At 36.3% G+C, this 16,343-nt stretch overlaps 1 protein-coding gene across 1 annotated transcript; it reads right to left on the bottom strand.

Moving 5' to 3' along the window:
* Positions 1–292: 292 nt before the first annotated feature.
* LOC150092073 (cytochrome P450 4C1-like) lies at positions 293–13,127 on the bottom strand. The gene is made up of 4 exons (XM_090415331.1): positions 13,032–13,127; positions 12,072–12,245; positions 5,781–5,847; positions 293–489 (listed from the first exon to the last, which is right to left on the bottom strand). Exons 1-4 carry the CDS (start codon positions 13,125–13,127, stop codon positions 293–295), a joined length of 534 nt encoding a protein of 177 aa, XP_090271457.1.
* Between the last annotated feature and the right edge of the window lie 3,216 nt (positions 13,128–16,343).

Here is a 16,343-nt window from a genome sequence, read left to right as displayed (position 1 = left end):
ATCACCCACAAAACAACTAATTCAACTTCAACAGTCATTTCAATTTATTAATTGTTTATATGTTATCATATTCGCAAACTACAACAGCTGCTGTTTTATTACTATAATAACATATTTAATTTTACTTACTACATTAACTGTCATTAAGTTTCATTTCATATGATATTATTTGATATTAATAAAAAAATGAGCAATCTACATGTTGCTATTATTATTAATTAATTTTTTATATATACTGAGCTTTGTTATTATTATTATTAACATCTGCTATTGTCGATTATAGACTATTAGATTAATATTCAAGTGTTGATTGAGAGCTGATCTCATTTCTTCGTCTTGGTCTAAATTGTATTCGAAGCTTATTCATTGGTCGAAGTACAATTTCTAGCAAATAATTCACTTTATTTGGAGGGTCCAGAGACTTGAGGTTAAATTTTCTAAGAATGTTAGTTAAAGCAATCTTCATTTCCCAAGTAGCAAATCTTTGACCTGAAACATAAAATGAAGAAAGTTTCAATTTAAGAAATGGTTATAAAACTTTAATTAAACAAAGAATTTTAATGAAATGATTGAGTTTCTAATTATCTCTGCCATTTCTAGCTGCACCATAATTTTCAATTATTGGTTATCCGTATTTTGTAAAATACTGTTATGTTTTAAATAATGTCAACAAAATTACTCGCTTAAAATTAATCCCGTTTTTTATAAGTAGTCGCGATCTCTAACTTCATCGGTTTCGTGTATTATTTACCGTTGGAAATATGCCGTTGGAAATATCATCACGAGAAAGTGCATAACTTTACGCTTACTAACATTACTGATCGCAATTTTAATTGCCCCAATTTTCAGCTTATTCAAACAATTTTGTGAGTCTTGAATATCAGCAGCATATCTGATTGCCCTGCCTATGTTTGCCTCATCAGGAAACAGTTGAAAATCTCCTGTTAGATCCTTCTTAATGTCATTAATATATTGAACAACAATGTTTCTACAATGAACCCTGAAGTGCACCCCACCCCTGGTTACCTTAAATCTGGCAGAATCACACCAGCCGTATACAACGTTTTGATATCTATCTGTCAGCAGTCCATTTATCCAGGACAAGAGTTTATATTCCAATTTGATATTCTCCAGTTTATTCAACAACTTTTCATGTAGTACTCTACTAAATGCCTTAGCAAACCAAACAGTATCGTCGTGTATCCATTCCATTTATCCAACTCGGCAATATTATTGTTATAAATTGTGAGCAATTTGCAAAAATATGAACTGATATTAGTAAACCCATGCTGTTCCGTGCAGACGCTACGCAAGTTCTTACCTACTTCTCTAAAATCTTCACCACCAGACCAGAGATAATGAGAGGTCTATAGTCAGATACATCGATTTTTGCATTACCATGGTACAACGGAAATATACATTCTTTCCATTCCTGAAATATGTTTGCTGAAGTGAGACTCAGGTTATACAAACAAAGCCCAGCAAACGGGCTGATATCCCATCTGTCCCTATAGACAAAATCTTATCGAGATTATGCAACAGTTCTTCAACCTCATTTCCATGCACGTGTAATTCTTCATCCAATGAGGCAGTAGCACTGTGCGCCATGTTACACACACCTGGTTGATACATCTCAACAAAGTGAGCACTCATTAACTGAACAATCCCATCTGCTTTACTGCTTTTGACACAAGAATGCCTTGCGCATTTTCTGAAGTTATTCGTCAATATTTATTTTCTATTTACGTGAGGTATAGCGATAAATTTAGTTATTGTTTCCGTTCGCTTTCTCATCCAATTTATTTTCATCCGCGCATTTAGCTGTCTGTACAATATTCACAATAAAAGAAATTTTATTCTTTTCAATCTTCTTATAGTTCTCTTTCTTCAACAGGTTGGGCATCCATTTCGCTCCCATCCCATTTGTTCTTCAACCTCTAGGGACATATTTAGAAACTGCTTCATTTAAGCACTTTTTATAAGCTCTCCAAGATTGCTGATATCTATCCTGTTCAGTAACTAATATTACGGAACTAAAGATAGAATTCTTCGGAGTTTCTCATTCTTTCGGATTCTCGGCAGGAAAGTTTGCAACTTGTTAGTTGCAAATAGTTGCAACTTGCTTTAAATGGATGATATGATAATGATGATCTATACACTCAAAACGTCTCTATCTTTGATTGTTGAAGAACCTATTGCTTCACAATTTTATTCAAAAAGAAAATTATTTGTTTCAATATTTTAGTAATAATATTTCACTTTTATGCTGCATTCCTCTAAGAAAAATGCCATATTAATTTCATTATCGTAAATTTTGCATTGTAGAATGACACTAAATCCAACCTTCGGTCTTAATTTTTTTTATGATAATAATAATTTATTACTATTTTCATAATTTTTGATAATAAATAATAATAATAATAATAATAATTTAATATTTTAATGCGTATTCACTTTCAAAGAAACTGCATGTTCAAAAAAAGTAGATAAACAAAAATTAACACACGTTTGATACAATAAGCAGAATTGAAATCTGTAAACGAGTAATCTGTTGACTCCATGGAGGTTACCAAATGTTTCTTTTTTTTTAATACACAAATTATTATCTCTCAAATAAATTACATGTAATTACATGCATATACCCTGTACAATTTAGACAACAATACCACCGTACATTTTATTACTTGTGGTTCAGTGCAATGTTTAAATGGTATTTAAATGATATTAAATGGGATTAATAGTGTTTGTTGAAGTCCACATCAACGTTTCCTTCAAAGTTTGAGAAAGTATGATTATACGTTGTATTTACATTTACAATTAAAATATTATATTTCCTACTATTTCGTACAATCATACAATACAAAGTAAATTTATTATTTACAAACATTTTTAGTAATAATAATGTTTTATTAGAGCTTCCAGTAGCTCAGTCAGTATAGATGAAGTCCTTTGGTCGGAAACAGACAAACCAGCCAATGAACACACATGTAGAGATATAAATATAGAGATATAAAGATAGAAAATCGGCTAGTCTGGTTGGCCGAGTGGTTAGCGCATCAAATCTCCAGCCAAAAGGCTGCGGTTTCGAATCCCGTCGTTGACATGGATGTTTGTAATTGTCTGTGAAATGCTAGTGGTGGTGCTTGACGGTAGATGGTGTTGGTGCAGTTGTAGTTGGTGAATTGAGTGGTAGAAACAGAGAGCTGTAGAGTTGGTGCTCTCCCTCGATGGACTCCGTGGAGGTGAAATAATAATAATAATGATTAATCAACTTATTCCATAGGATTTCGGCTTCGAACGCCTACACTGTGAAGTGTGGGTCTACACATGAGCGTAAATGAGGACAGGAATGTTTATTACATTGTATTTTCATACATTACATAGTAATATGATTATATTATGCACAGTAATAATGAGCCCGCGAGGATAGTCTAGTGGCTTTTCGCTTCGCAACCATATGACTGGGAAGACTGTCCCAGTCACACACACACACACACACACTTGAGGATTTTCCTCAGCTATAGCCAAGTTAGCCCGTCTTGGGCGTGGACAGCAGGGCTTTTTCCGCCAGTTTATCTGGCATTTTTCATCCTGCAAGCAGGCCCCGTGAACATACAAGGATACAGCCAGGAATACCTCGAGGTATAGGGTTATAGATAATATTATATAATGGTATATTATATAATAAGGTTATTACACTATATATAATAATAGTAACATTTTACCTAGAAATGTGATTACGTTACATTTAGTAATAATACTATTAATTTAATTGTGTATTATTCAATAAATACTTCATTTTTTGGTTCACTAAAAATAAAGTCTATAAAGACTAAGAACACTATTTGAATAATTAAATATATTTGATTATGTGTGTGTGCGTGTGTGTGTGTGTGTGTGTGTGTGTGTGTGTGTGTGTGTGTGTGTGTGTGTGTGTGTGTGTGTGTGTGTGTGTGTGTGTGTGTGTGTGTGTGTGTGTGTGTGTGTGTGTGTGTCTAAAGTGAAGTAAAGAAATGGAAATGATATATTAATGAATATGAGTTACTTTCGCGTTGCTTCAATAATAATAATAATAATAATAATTGTAGATTAGATTACATGCATAACAGGGTAATGTGATGATTATAAAAATGATTTAGATGCTAATATTCGCAGTAAAAGGATGATGAGGCGGAATATCCACTAATTTCGAAGCTTGAGTTAGCATTTCTGAAGCCAGTGGGATTAACATTTAAATAAACAGTTTTTTTTTTCTTTTTATTAGCATTTGATAACATGTTTTATGCAAAATGTATGGTAACTGTTGCAGTTCTAAAGTGTGCTGTTAGAATTTGTAACTGTTCAGCTGTTTTACTTTATACGCAAATTTGAGTAATGTGAGTATCAAGATGTTCCCTCACAGTGGATCATACAAATTGTTATAACGCCTGGTTGTGTAGAGAGTTGTGTTTGATCGGGTTATACGATACCTTTCTCTTAGATTCTCTCTTCTCAGTATTTTGTGTTTAGCCATTGGGATTCGGTTATTTCCTGGTGATAATGCTATATTATATCATTATCACCAGGAATGTGTATTAATAATGTTTATTAATAAGAAATGAGTTTTTATAATAATAAAAACAAGCTAGGAATTAACACACTTTTCTAAGAAATATGCAATAAGAAGTGTTCTACTTTACCGATGCAGTTTCTTGGACCAACAGAGAAAGGAAGATAGCTGTAAGGATGGCGTTTACTGCTTTCTTCTGATTCGAATCTCGATGGATCGAAGACTTTTGCATTGGGAAATACTTCTTCATCATGATGCATTTGGATAATGTGAAGGACAATGGTTGTGTCCTTAGGAATTATGTGATCGTCTGAAATCAAATAATTCTAAACTGGACTGTCTGTCAGAAAGCATATGAATCTTCAAAAAGTTTTTGTCATTTAATTTTTCAATTTCTTTGCTTTAGTTTGTGTTAAAGGTTGAGAGCCGGCAAATGACAGTAGTTGAATAGACTATTATGTATTTCGCTAATTTGTTGATATAAAAAAAGGAACAAAAATTCCATTTAAGTTTAGAAAGAAATATCCCCCCCCTCTCTCTCTCTCTCTCTTAGGAGTCGTTTAATTAATTATCAACAATAGGTTGAATATAGATATTCTACTAAAATATTTCTCTTTTAATCCAATTTTAATTGAACTACTAAGATATTAGGTTGGAGATGTTCAGATGATTTCATTAGGGTTTACCATATTCAATCATGAAGTACACGAATAGCTGTATGCTGTCGACATCAACTGTAGTAGTTATTATTCGTTATAAACTTTTGTTTTCACCAAGACTTTATTGCCAGTGTTAATAATGAAAGAAACACACACACACACACACACACACACACACACACACACACACACACACACACACACACACACACACACACACACACACACACACACACACACACACACACACACATGGGGCAGTGACTTTCTCAGAGTAGAGTATAAAATTTACCTGTATCAATAATACTTTAGTTAAATGTAATCCTGTAACTACTGATAAAGAAATTTTTATTTATTTAACACTTTCTTTTTATTTCGCATTATTATTATTATTTGATTAATTTTTAAAATCTTGTATCAGTACGCCATATTGCATATTATTCTGACCAATGCTGTGATTCACATCTCATTTCTCCATTAATATTTGCCTACTTCGCTTTCGTGTTAAAGTGTCCTAACATTCTAAGTGGGTACATATCTTCTGCTCTTATTTATTTTCCAATATTACTTACCCAAACAGAATTCTTTTGTACAAGAACGGAGGATTACTGGAACAGGGGGATATAAACGGAGCGCTTCCTGTTTAATAAAAACAAACAAAACTATCATAAAGTACATGATGTTACCAACGTTAAATCTTGAATGAACAGATTTCGTTGGGAAATATCTCATTCAGGATTTTACAAGCATCAAAACAATGACAGAAATACTTGTATATAAGTAGAGATGTTAATTGCCTGAAAACTTTTAAATAAACGCCTTTTAATATTGGATTAGTCTATGAAACAAAATATTACCTGTTCTTGTAAATTTAACAATGGAAAAAATTTGATGAGAATTATGTTATTATGTAAAAGTAAGTTCAAAGTTCCCAAACAAGACATTTGGATTAGTAAGTGTCCCACGGCAATAAAGTAGGCACGGAGTAAGTTGCACCCAGGAGTTTGCCGGGAGAAGCGAGGAGAAGGACCGGAACCACGTGCAAAGGAGTAGTGCCGGGCGGACAGGTATGACGCTGTAGGATCGCTATAGGTGTACCTTTTATATCAAGGTACGATATATAAAACTTGACGCCGCTATCTTGCTCTCTCTCTCTAGGGCCTCTTTCTTCTCTCAATTTTGCAGCAGGTCACTCGAGGGGCAAAGCTCGAGAAATACCCCGAGATGAATACGTGAGTGCAATCAACAGAACGATGCCTAGAGGCAGTTACGAGAGTAGCGAGCCAAGTGGGGACATTTTGTCAATAAAGCGGGAGAATCAACGGAAGCTGATTGTCATCCTAGACCACGTGGACCAACTTAAGCAGAGATGTTCTCGTCTGCATCGGATAGGATAATTCATGACTGTGAGTTCCAGGCTGCCCATCGAAAAAACAACTGTGAAGAAGATGCAGAAGAAGGAATGATCTGTGGAAAGAATTGCAAGGATCGAGAGATAGACCCGATAAAGTCCAAGGTTCCCGATTGATTCATAACTAATATTGTCTCATTGTAGAATTCAACTAAGAATATTCAAGTTTTGTATAGTTAAGCCTGTTAACTTAGAAGAAAGATTTACTTTAGTTATATGACAAGTCTTGTAAATTTGTATTGCGATAGTTTGATGAATAAATCCTTTTTCTTTTACCTGACAAATTGCCTGATGAAAGAATCCAATGCACCACTCATCAAGTAGAACCTGAGCGGGACTAGCTAATTGGGGAAGACCACGACTGCAATGAGAATTTAAAATAAGGGATTTAGTTAACTTGGTAACTGTTATTATATAGATTGTATAACCGTGTGCCACTCTGAGCGTTCACTCCTTGATTAAGAAGCCTTTTTTAATCTAAGGGTTCTGGATGGTGCAGCATTAACAAAGAATTTTCCAGGACCCAAGGAGGACTCAGCTCCAGATTTTCAAATAAAGGAATTGGCTCAACCCAGGGGCAGTTTCTTTGTTTATCGAATTCAGACACGTGAGCAATCTAAGTGATGGCCACAGAACTGATAGTTTGGGTATCGATAGAACAGCCAAAGAGGAATCGTAAAGAAATGTCCTCTTCCTAAATAAAGACATCTTAGGTCATAACAATAACAAATAACGAAAACAACATTAATAACAATGGCGCAACCGCCAGGATTTAATTTTTTTAATTAATTCAAAGGGATTGATAAATTAATGTGAGTAGGCTTTGTATTCAAATCAGGCAGTTAAGGTAGAGAGCAGTTTAATAGTAAGTTTACTGTTTAAAAGGAATTAAATATATTGTAAACTTAGATACAAGTATGACTCAGGCAACAAGTTCTGGGATGGATTATTGAGAAATTTTTAGGAGCATTAATCCACAGCAGGTATTCCCGCAGTTTTCTTGGGAAGAGACTGACTACATTTTAGCATTTTTTTGCTACGTCGAAGAATTAAGAATGTCTGGAAGGTGGACGGATTTTCAGCTCCTCATACTACTGTGCAGTAAGCTTTTAGGAAAGGTGAAGAATTTTCTCTTTTAATCGCCTATCCTAAAGGAAACCCTGGATTATTCAAAATTCAAAGAAATCCTTATTTTCGAGTTCTCCAGTGAAAAGAGGTTTTTCCAATCCGTTAGGAAGCTGTACGGGCGGGTACAGGATGCAGGAAAAAATGTGACTTGTTACATAAATAGATTGCTCTCTATCACCCGATCTATGAGAGCATCCATGGAGGAAAGGCCACACCTTGAGTGGATAGCCTTTCAGCAATTTAGGTCAGGTCTATGCAATAAGTTACGAGAGGTAATGTACAAGAAAAATGCAAAACGTTGGATGGATGTTACAAATTGGCTAGAGAGAGAGAAAGAGCATTGGAGGAGATGGCACACTCCTCTTCTCTAAGGCTATTACTACTGGAGGTGCCCGACGTTCAGATTCCCCTCCACTTAAGATGCGAAAGCAAGTCTGGAAAGGCTCAGGTTATCTGAGATCACTCAAACACCAGCATAGCTCTGTGGAAGGGTATACAGAGGTAATAAATTATCACGAAAGCAAGAGGGAGAGAGAGAGAGAGGTCTGCCCCTGGTTTGAGACAGAACGAAGAACAGGACTAGGAACTCTTGGTCTTAGTAATCAAAGTGAGGGAACAAAAGCTATCGTAAATAATGTTTATCGGTGCAAGGAACATAAGAAGAAACTAGATTCAGGTGGGAGAGAAGGGAAATTTGTTGCATTCTCTAGTGAGTCTGTCGGCAGGAACAATTCGCATGAGATCAACACTTACCGAATTACAGAGTGTAGCGGTAGTAGAGGTTCAGGGAAGAATACCACTGTCCTTAATGGAAGGTTTTGTTGAGGAGATCCCATGTAATTTTCTCTTCGAATCTGGGGCCCATATATATGTGATTCCCATGACACTAGTCAAGGAATTCAATGCTTTGGTTCCCAATAGCCTCATTTAATTGCAGAAGCCTGTTAAAATCATAGAAATTGCCATGGTTGAGCTCCTCTTGATTACGAAGGTTAATGTAAGAATTTCCATACCGTGTTTCCCAGTGAATCTCTCACATGAAATGCTGGTCGTCCGTGAGCTGGCAGATACGAGCAATCAGGTCATATTAGCCCTTGACCTCTTAGAAAAATATCATTTCATGTGTGACTTTGCTAGTGAAACACTCTCTCTTTGTGGAAGGAACTTCCTACGAAGGTTTATGGCAGGAAATGAATGGGAAGTAAATAAAGGTATGGAGATTGAATTAAAAGATTCAAAATTAGATTCAATTGAATGGAGAAAGAAATTGCTCCAAAATGCCATCACTTTGTCAGGTGCGGAGCGAAAAAGGACAGAGATCAAGAAATTCTTCAAGCTGGTTTCCATAGCTACCGCAATGTATTCACAGAAGATATTGGCTCCTTATCCTGCACTAATAAGGTCGAACATGCTGTCTAGATCACTTCTGATTTTCTTGTGTACGTTAAGTAGTATCAACAACTCCCCCCCTCTAGCACATGGATAAACTGCAGGAGTTGTTGCAAGAATATGAAAAGGCTGTCATCGAAAGATCTAATTCACAGTGGAACAGTCCTTTCAACCTCGTAGAGAAGCCAAATGGTAGCTTGAGGTTTGGTTTGGAACTTGAGAGAGGTGAACAAGTCACCAATCTGCTTGATTTCCCAGTGTGTAAAATCGAAGACTTGTTGATTGGTCTGGAGGGAGCAAAATGCTTTTACGAATTCGACCTGAACTCTGACTACTTTGAGATTCCCTTTAGGAAGGAGGACAGGAAGTACTTTGCCTTCACCACAAGATGGCAAAAGTATTAACTTTGCGACTTCCTCAGGGGGGGGGCAGAAATTCAGCCATGAGCTTTCAGTGTCTAATGAATTCTATCCTTTCTGACATGATGGGGAAGGGATCATATGCTTCCCGGATAATCTGCTAGTCTACTCGTCTAATTTAAAGGTACACAGGGAAATCTTGGGAGTTCTGGATAGATTGAGTAGAGCCTGCATTTCTCTGAAATGGTCAAAAGAGTCACTTCTTCCTAAGGGAGGTGGAGTACCTAGGACACATGGTAAGTGAGGCTGGAATAGTTCCTTCCAAGACCAATGTAACCGCTATATTGAAGGCCAGAATCTCCACCACTGTGAGGCAATTTTGGAGATACTTAGGTTTGGTTAACTTCTATCGAAAGTTCATTCCTGAGTGTTCTAAATCCATGGAGTCCATAGTGAGGCTGACAAAGAAAGGGGTAAAATTCACGTGTGTGTGTGTGTGGGTGGGTGGGGGGGTGAAACAGTGTGCCTACCAATCCCTAAACTTGGCTTTGACTAAATCACCTACTCTCACTTATCCAAGGCTTGGACAAACCATTTTCCTCTCGGCTGATGCCTCCAATGACACAATTGCCTCATTAGTAGAACAAAAGGAAGGGAGGATTTTAGACCCATTGCTTTCATTAGGAGGAAACTCTGTTCCTCCGAAAGGAACTACTCCGTAATAGAAATGGAAGCACCAGCCATTGTCTCTGCCCTTAGGAAGTTCAGGTACATGTTGTTGGGGCAACAGATCATCCTGCGATCAGACCACAAGCCTCTGTCGTTCATCTCATCTATGAAAGATAAAAATCAGAGAATTATACGTTGGACACTGGAAATACAGGCGTTCAATACAGAGGTGAATTATATCCCTGGGAAAGCCTGTAATAGAAGAACACTTGTCCAGATCACTGGACTCTGAACCAGAGGAGAGTACCAGTATAGAGGGAGAAACTATCAACTCCATAAGTAGAGGCTATGAGCTAAAAGAGAACAAACATCCCCCCCTCGAAAAAAACTTCAAACCTGGGAGAAAACCCTTAATTAAGGCACAGAAAATAGATCCAATGTGTGTGTGGTGGGGGGGGAAGTGTATCAAATGGTATTGAAGGGTGAGAAAAACTCTCGGCAAGCATTCGTTCTATAACACCTTGTACGTAGATAAGGATGGTCTTTTGTTGTCGAAACAACACGTTACTGGGAGATGAAAAGACAAAATCCTGATTCCGAAAGTCATGATTCTTTGGGTGCTCGACACGTTTCATGACTCGAATCTAGTGGGTCACCAAGGGTTTAATAGAACCTGGAAGAGAGTGAGGGACAGGTGTATGGAAGGGCATGAGAGAGGATGTTGAATCATATGTATCCTCCTGCCACTTATGTCAGCAAAAGTCAAACATCGTAGGAAAGAATCCTCTCCAGCCTTTCGCAATCTCCCGCACGTCCCTTTCAGGCTGTGACCATGGGTATTATAGGCCCAATTCCCACCACCTAGAAGGGCAACAAATACATACTAGTGATAACAGACATGTTCTCGAGATTTCCAGAAGCCACATCCATAAAAGATCAAACAGCAAGAACTGTGGCTGATAAACTGTTTAAACTCATTATTTCCAGATAAGGAATTACCCAAACTCTCCTCTCAGGCCAAGGCTATAACTTCAAGGCTGAAGTTATGCTACAGCTTTGTAAGTTATTGAGGATAACTTACAAAGGTTTGAGCCTCTATTTCCAAATGACTTTACAAGTGCAAGAGTCAGTACTGGGTTTCCTGATATCGATCACTACTTAAACAATAAAATCCAGGAGAATAAAGTGACACATGAGATGGTAGCTGAATCAAGTAACACCTGGTCACAACGAGCAAGAACATATGCTAATAAGTATCGATAGGACAGACAAAGAGGAATCGGAAAGAAATGATTCCCCTACCTGAATATAGATATCTTAGATCATTACAAAAAGAAATAAAGGAAATAACATAAATAACACCAACAAGTGCTCAATTGTAAAGACCTCAATAAATTAAACAAGAAAGAAATCACGTTATCATATTGTATGGTGGAAAAATATCAACCACACAGACTGATGTATGGTTGAATCAACTTCAAGGAAAACATCGACACGTGACGACGTTTTCCTTAATCAGTTGCCAGCAAACATTTATCAAAGTTATATTAATAAAAACGTACTGATTAATAAGAGAACAAATCAGAAATATTGCAATATAATGATCCAGATTTAGCTCCAGAATCGTAAAATTTCTAGTTCTAATTCATTGAATCCGAATTAGATCAATTCAAGTGAAACGAAAACCTTGGGGTTGCTATGGCAATCTGTCCAATCTTGAACCGTAGCTGTATTTCGAATTTCAAGCAATTCTAAATGGTCGCTAAAAATAGGAACATCATTCTTTGAAAATATATATGCAAACTATTCTTTAAGAAAAATAAGAAAGTTACGGGCACATGAACTTGTGCCTTTAAACGGTTTCCATAGATAACTGTACACACGAGAAGTAAATGAGGGGAGCACACCTTTAATACACAATCCAAGTAATTCATTTTCTTAATGTCATCTAGCGATACACTGCGATCGATATCATCTCCAAAGATAGAATCAATTTCTTCATGGATCTTCTCCTGAACATCGGAATGCCGCCCAATACAATACAAAGCCCAGCTTAAGCCATTAGATGTCGTATCATGTCCCTAAAAATTTAATGAAAGACAATTAAATGAAGACTTCAATTTTATTTTCAGTCTAAGATTGAATAGTCCTTATAAAGAAGAACAGAAAAAAAATTTTTTTCCCTAATCAGTAATGAATATATTTAATAAATGTACATATTAAAAATTGCTTTATTAAAGATATTTCATCCTGACCACGAACAAACACCAATAATAAAAGGTTTCATATCAAGAGCAATGACAAGCGCAAACGAATATCGGCGTTAGATCGCAGTGCATTTGTTTCTTGTAACGATAATCGAAAAAATATAATTCATTTGATATTTTCAAAAGTGATACTCCTCGTAATTCAGCTTTGTATCTATAATAAATAAATAATTATATGTTATTTTAACAAAATGAAATAAGATTGACAAAAAATAGTTCACCACGCACGCGCATCAATAATAAACGTTTCATATTTCACAGACATAACGTGCGTAAGGATACGAAAAATACACTGCCGTTTGAGCAGTGTCTGAATGGTAACATGCAATGCAAAGCGCAAACGAATATCGGCGTGAGATCGCAGTGCATCTCTTTCGTAATCTAAAGCGTTGATCAAACAATTCCAATTATTAACTATTCAATGTCAAAATATAAGCTGCAACCTGTTGTGTTGCATTTATATAATGTTTTAAGCACTGTTATTATTCATAAACACAAACAATATTTAAATTTTTAATTTTTTCCTTCGGGATGCTGCAGTGTCGCAGTACTTATGTACACTGGGCGCCACTGGTTGACTCTGAGAGAACTAAAACTTACAGCAAAAACAAACGTATCCACTTCTTCTCTGATGTCTTCGTCAGTAACAGAGGGATCAATAGCATGCTGATGCAGCAAAATATCCATCAACGCCATCTTCTTGCCTTTCCTGAAATATATATTATGGTCGGATGAGTTCTCTTCTGTGTTGGCAAGATTCTCTACAAAAGAAGCCTTTCTTTTCTTGATTACCTGGATAAGAATGAACAGACGTCGACAATCAACAAAATATAAGTTTATATCTGCTTTAATATTGGTTTTAATTTCGGACTTGTATTTTATTAGTAATCCCTACCACCATACAGAAATAATTTTCAATAGATTCCACAGCTGCTAGAAAGCAAGTTAATAAAGATAATTTCATTTAATCTCTTGAAAAAAAAATGCTCTCAACCACTAATCTTATCTTTAATCTTAACAAAACATTATTCTATTAAGAAAATATTTCTATTTTGCTATTTCTGCTGGTTAAGTAAACAATATTGAGTAAATGGATGAATGTTTTACTAGGTAGAAAGTTTATGGAAATCCAGATAAACTGTTTTATTTAAAGGATTCCCCTCCATTCTTCTAAAAGAGCCAATCAGCGTTCCCATTAATCTTCCAGGTGCTCGATGTATTTGAGATACGGGTCCCGTGTAGGCCAGTCAAGTTCTTCAGCATCTATCTCATCAAACCATTCCAGCATTGAGCTGCCTCCGTGCATTGTCTTGTTCATATAGAAGAAAGTTTTCACTGAATTTCCATAAGGATAGAAGAAACGAATTGTCAAGAATGAATTAATGACTGTCGTGTAAATGATTTATCTTCACTGGAACCAGAAGGCCCAGCATATGACCAACGGCCTCACACCATGATGCTTCCTTCGTCAAACTTCACAGTTAACACAACACAGTTCGTTCATGTAGAGTTCTCCTTGCATCCGCCAAAACCAGGTTCATCATTGAGATTGACAGAATGGTTAACCCTGGAGTGAATAATCACTCCAGGGAATGCTCTTCCACTACTGCAGAGTCCAATAACAGTAAACTTGACATTACTCCACCCGTCGCTTGGTGTTGCCCTTGCTGATATCCTTCTGTGTAGTTTAGCGGTTATAGAAACTTGTTCTTCAGCTTTGGGCGTACACGACCGTTACTGGTGTTGCTTTCAGAGGCATTTCGGAACACCATAGCAGCGAGAATTTCAACCGATGACAGCCGATACTTCCGCTCCAGCCGCTTTAGGATTTGGTGGTCCTACACTGTGAAGATTTTACATCCCCCCCTTTTAAGTTCGGTATCATGTTATTTTCGCTCCTCTCAGGCGTTTCTTTCCATTTCACAATAAAATCACTCATATTTGATCAGTGCAGCCATTAGAAAAAATTCCAGTACCAAGTTGTTGTGGCCTGATGGCAGCCTATGACTAAGTCAGCTACTTCTAGAGTATGGAATTTATATTTAATTCCTATTACTTATAGCACCCTTTAATATACAGTAAACAGAAATTTATATACAGTGTAAGGTAGGTAGGAATGATACCAAAAGGTAAATTAAATTAAAACGATTGAAACATTGTTTACAAGAATAGTTTCATTATGAACGATAAGTATTAGTATTTATAGCATACCGACCTTCCTGGTAAACTCATGAGCAACGTGCAAGTCTTTCTTGAACTGCCATCCTGAAGGTGTGAAGTTGAAGAAGATGAAATCCGACCATAACCATGGAGAGACTAATCGACGTGAAATATGTTTTGTTAATCTAAATTAGAAAGAAATGTAATTATCCAGATGAATGAAAGAAACGAATACAAGGGTATTTTATAACATTTTAATTAAAAGAGCAAAATAAACTTTAAACCGAAGTAATCGTGACAGGAAAATTTGCCGTAAACATTTTGCCGCAGAAAAATTCGCTGCAAACATTTTCTCCGTAAACATTTACGCCGTAAGACATTTTCGCCATAAAACATTTTCGCCGTAAGCCATTTTGCATTAATTTTTGGAAATAATCAATGAAAGATAAAGGGTATTATAAATTCATCAAAAGGCAAATCTTTATTAAGGCGATCTCAGTGATACATAACATAATGAAATCATTTAAATATTGTGCAAATTAAAATAGATGCTGGGTAAATGATTAATTTTTGCTGCGGATCGTCAATTCAACAAGTACATCAGTAATATCGCTCATTGGAAAAAATGCTAATGCTATTATTATTATTATTATTATTATTATTATTACGTGCAACAACAAGGAGTCCTTAGACTCATCGAGGGAGGCCCAACGAAGCATTTAATTTTGGTGTTGAATTCAGGATCTGTTTGATGACGTAACTTCATACCAATGGCAACAATTTTGTGCGATATGAAATGAACAGTCTGTTATTGTTGTTGGTGTACATATGTTAGAAAAAGTGTTGATAGTTGCTTTCTCTAAGTTAACAATTAATGTTTTGGGATTTAATGATGATGAACGTAAGCACTTTAAGGCAATGAATAATCTGCTGCAAGTTAATTCTGATTTACCAGGAAGTAACCAAAAAGCTGCCATTGAATCCTTAGGAGGATTTCATGCCTGTTCCAAGCCTGGATAAAGGAGGAGGGCCGGTCACATGAGTGTCGAGGCTTTCACTGTAAAGAAAAAACAAGTTTGATATCTGATGCCTGCACGATCAAATCTTCAACATGCCGACTTGGACATCGCCCGGATCAATAAGTTCCGCATTACAAATGGAGCGATCGACTGTTGGATTCAAAAGTGGGATACCGAAGGGAAACAGAAGCTGAAACTAACAGAACTATTATCAGTAGGAACATCGAATGTATTGACACTTTGAATGGCAAGTAAACTAGAATTACTTTGTCAGGAAATGAAGAGATATCGGTGTGATATACTACGACTGGCGGAGTTGCCAGTCGTAGTATATCACACTGGTTGACATCAGTAGGAAAGATAAATAGGTGCGAAGTCATGGCAGTACACCAAGAATGAAGCAGGAGTTGGTTTCTTTCTTTACAAAAAATCTAGAAAATCACTCTGAGGCTACAAACCAGTCAATGACCGAATGATAGCAGAAGGATTTCACGCAAAACCATTTAATATATCAATAGTTCACATATATGCACCCACATCTGACAGCACAGATGAGCTTATTGACTTATTTTACAAAGATCTGACAGAGACAATAGAAACAATACCAAAGCAAGATGTACTAATTATTGAAGGAGATTGGAATGCCAAAGTCTGAATATATAATGATGGGTGGAAAAAGAGTCATGGGAAAAGATGATTTCGGAGAAATAAATAAACGAGGTGAAAAAATGTG

The sequence above is a fragment of the Typopeltis vanoorti genome, unplaced genomic scaffold, assembly GCF_054136105.1.
Source record: "Typopeltis vanoorti isolate ZY-2024b unplaced genomic scaffold, IOZ_Tvanoo_1.0 HiC_scaffold_820, whole genome shotgun sequence".
Lineage (NCBI taxonomy): Eukaryota > Metazoa > Arthropoda > Arachnida > Uropygi > Thelyphonidae > Typopeltis > Typopeltis vanoorti.
The sequence above is the reverse complement of the archived record's forward strand: the minus strand, read 5'-3'. Positions and strand labels throughout refer to the sequence as shown.

Excerpts from the sequence above, each read along its gene's own strand:
- LOC150092073 (XM_090415331.1), bottom strand. The coding sequence starts at position 13,127 with ATGGCGTTGATGGATATTTTGCTGCATCAGCATGCTATTGATCCCTCT. Across the intron at positions 12,246-13,031 it reads TGGATACGTTTGTTTTTGCT|GGACATGATACGACATCTAA; the intron begins GTAAGTTTTAGT and ends TTAAATTTTTAG. Across the intron at positions 5,848-12,071 it reads ACTTGGATTGTGTATTAAAG|GAAGCGCTCCGTTTATATCC; the intron begins GTGTGCTCCCCT and ends TTTATTAAACAG.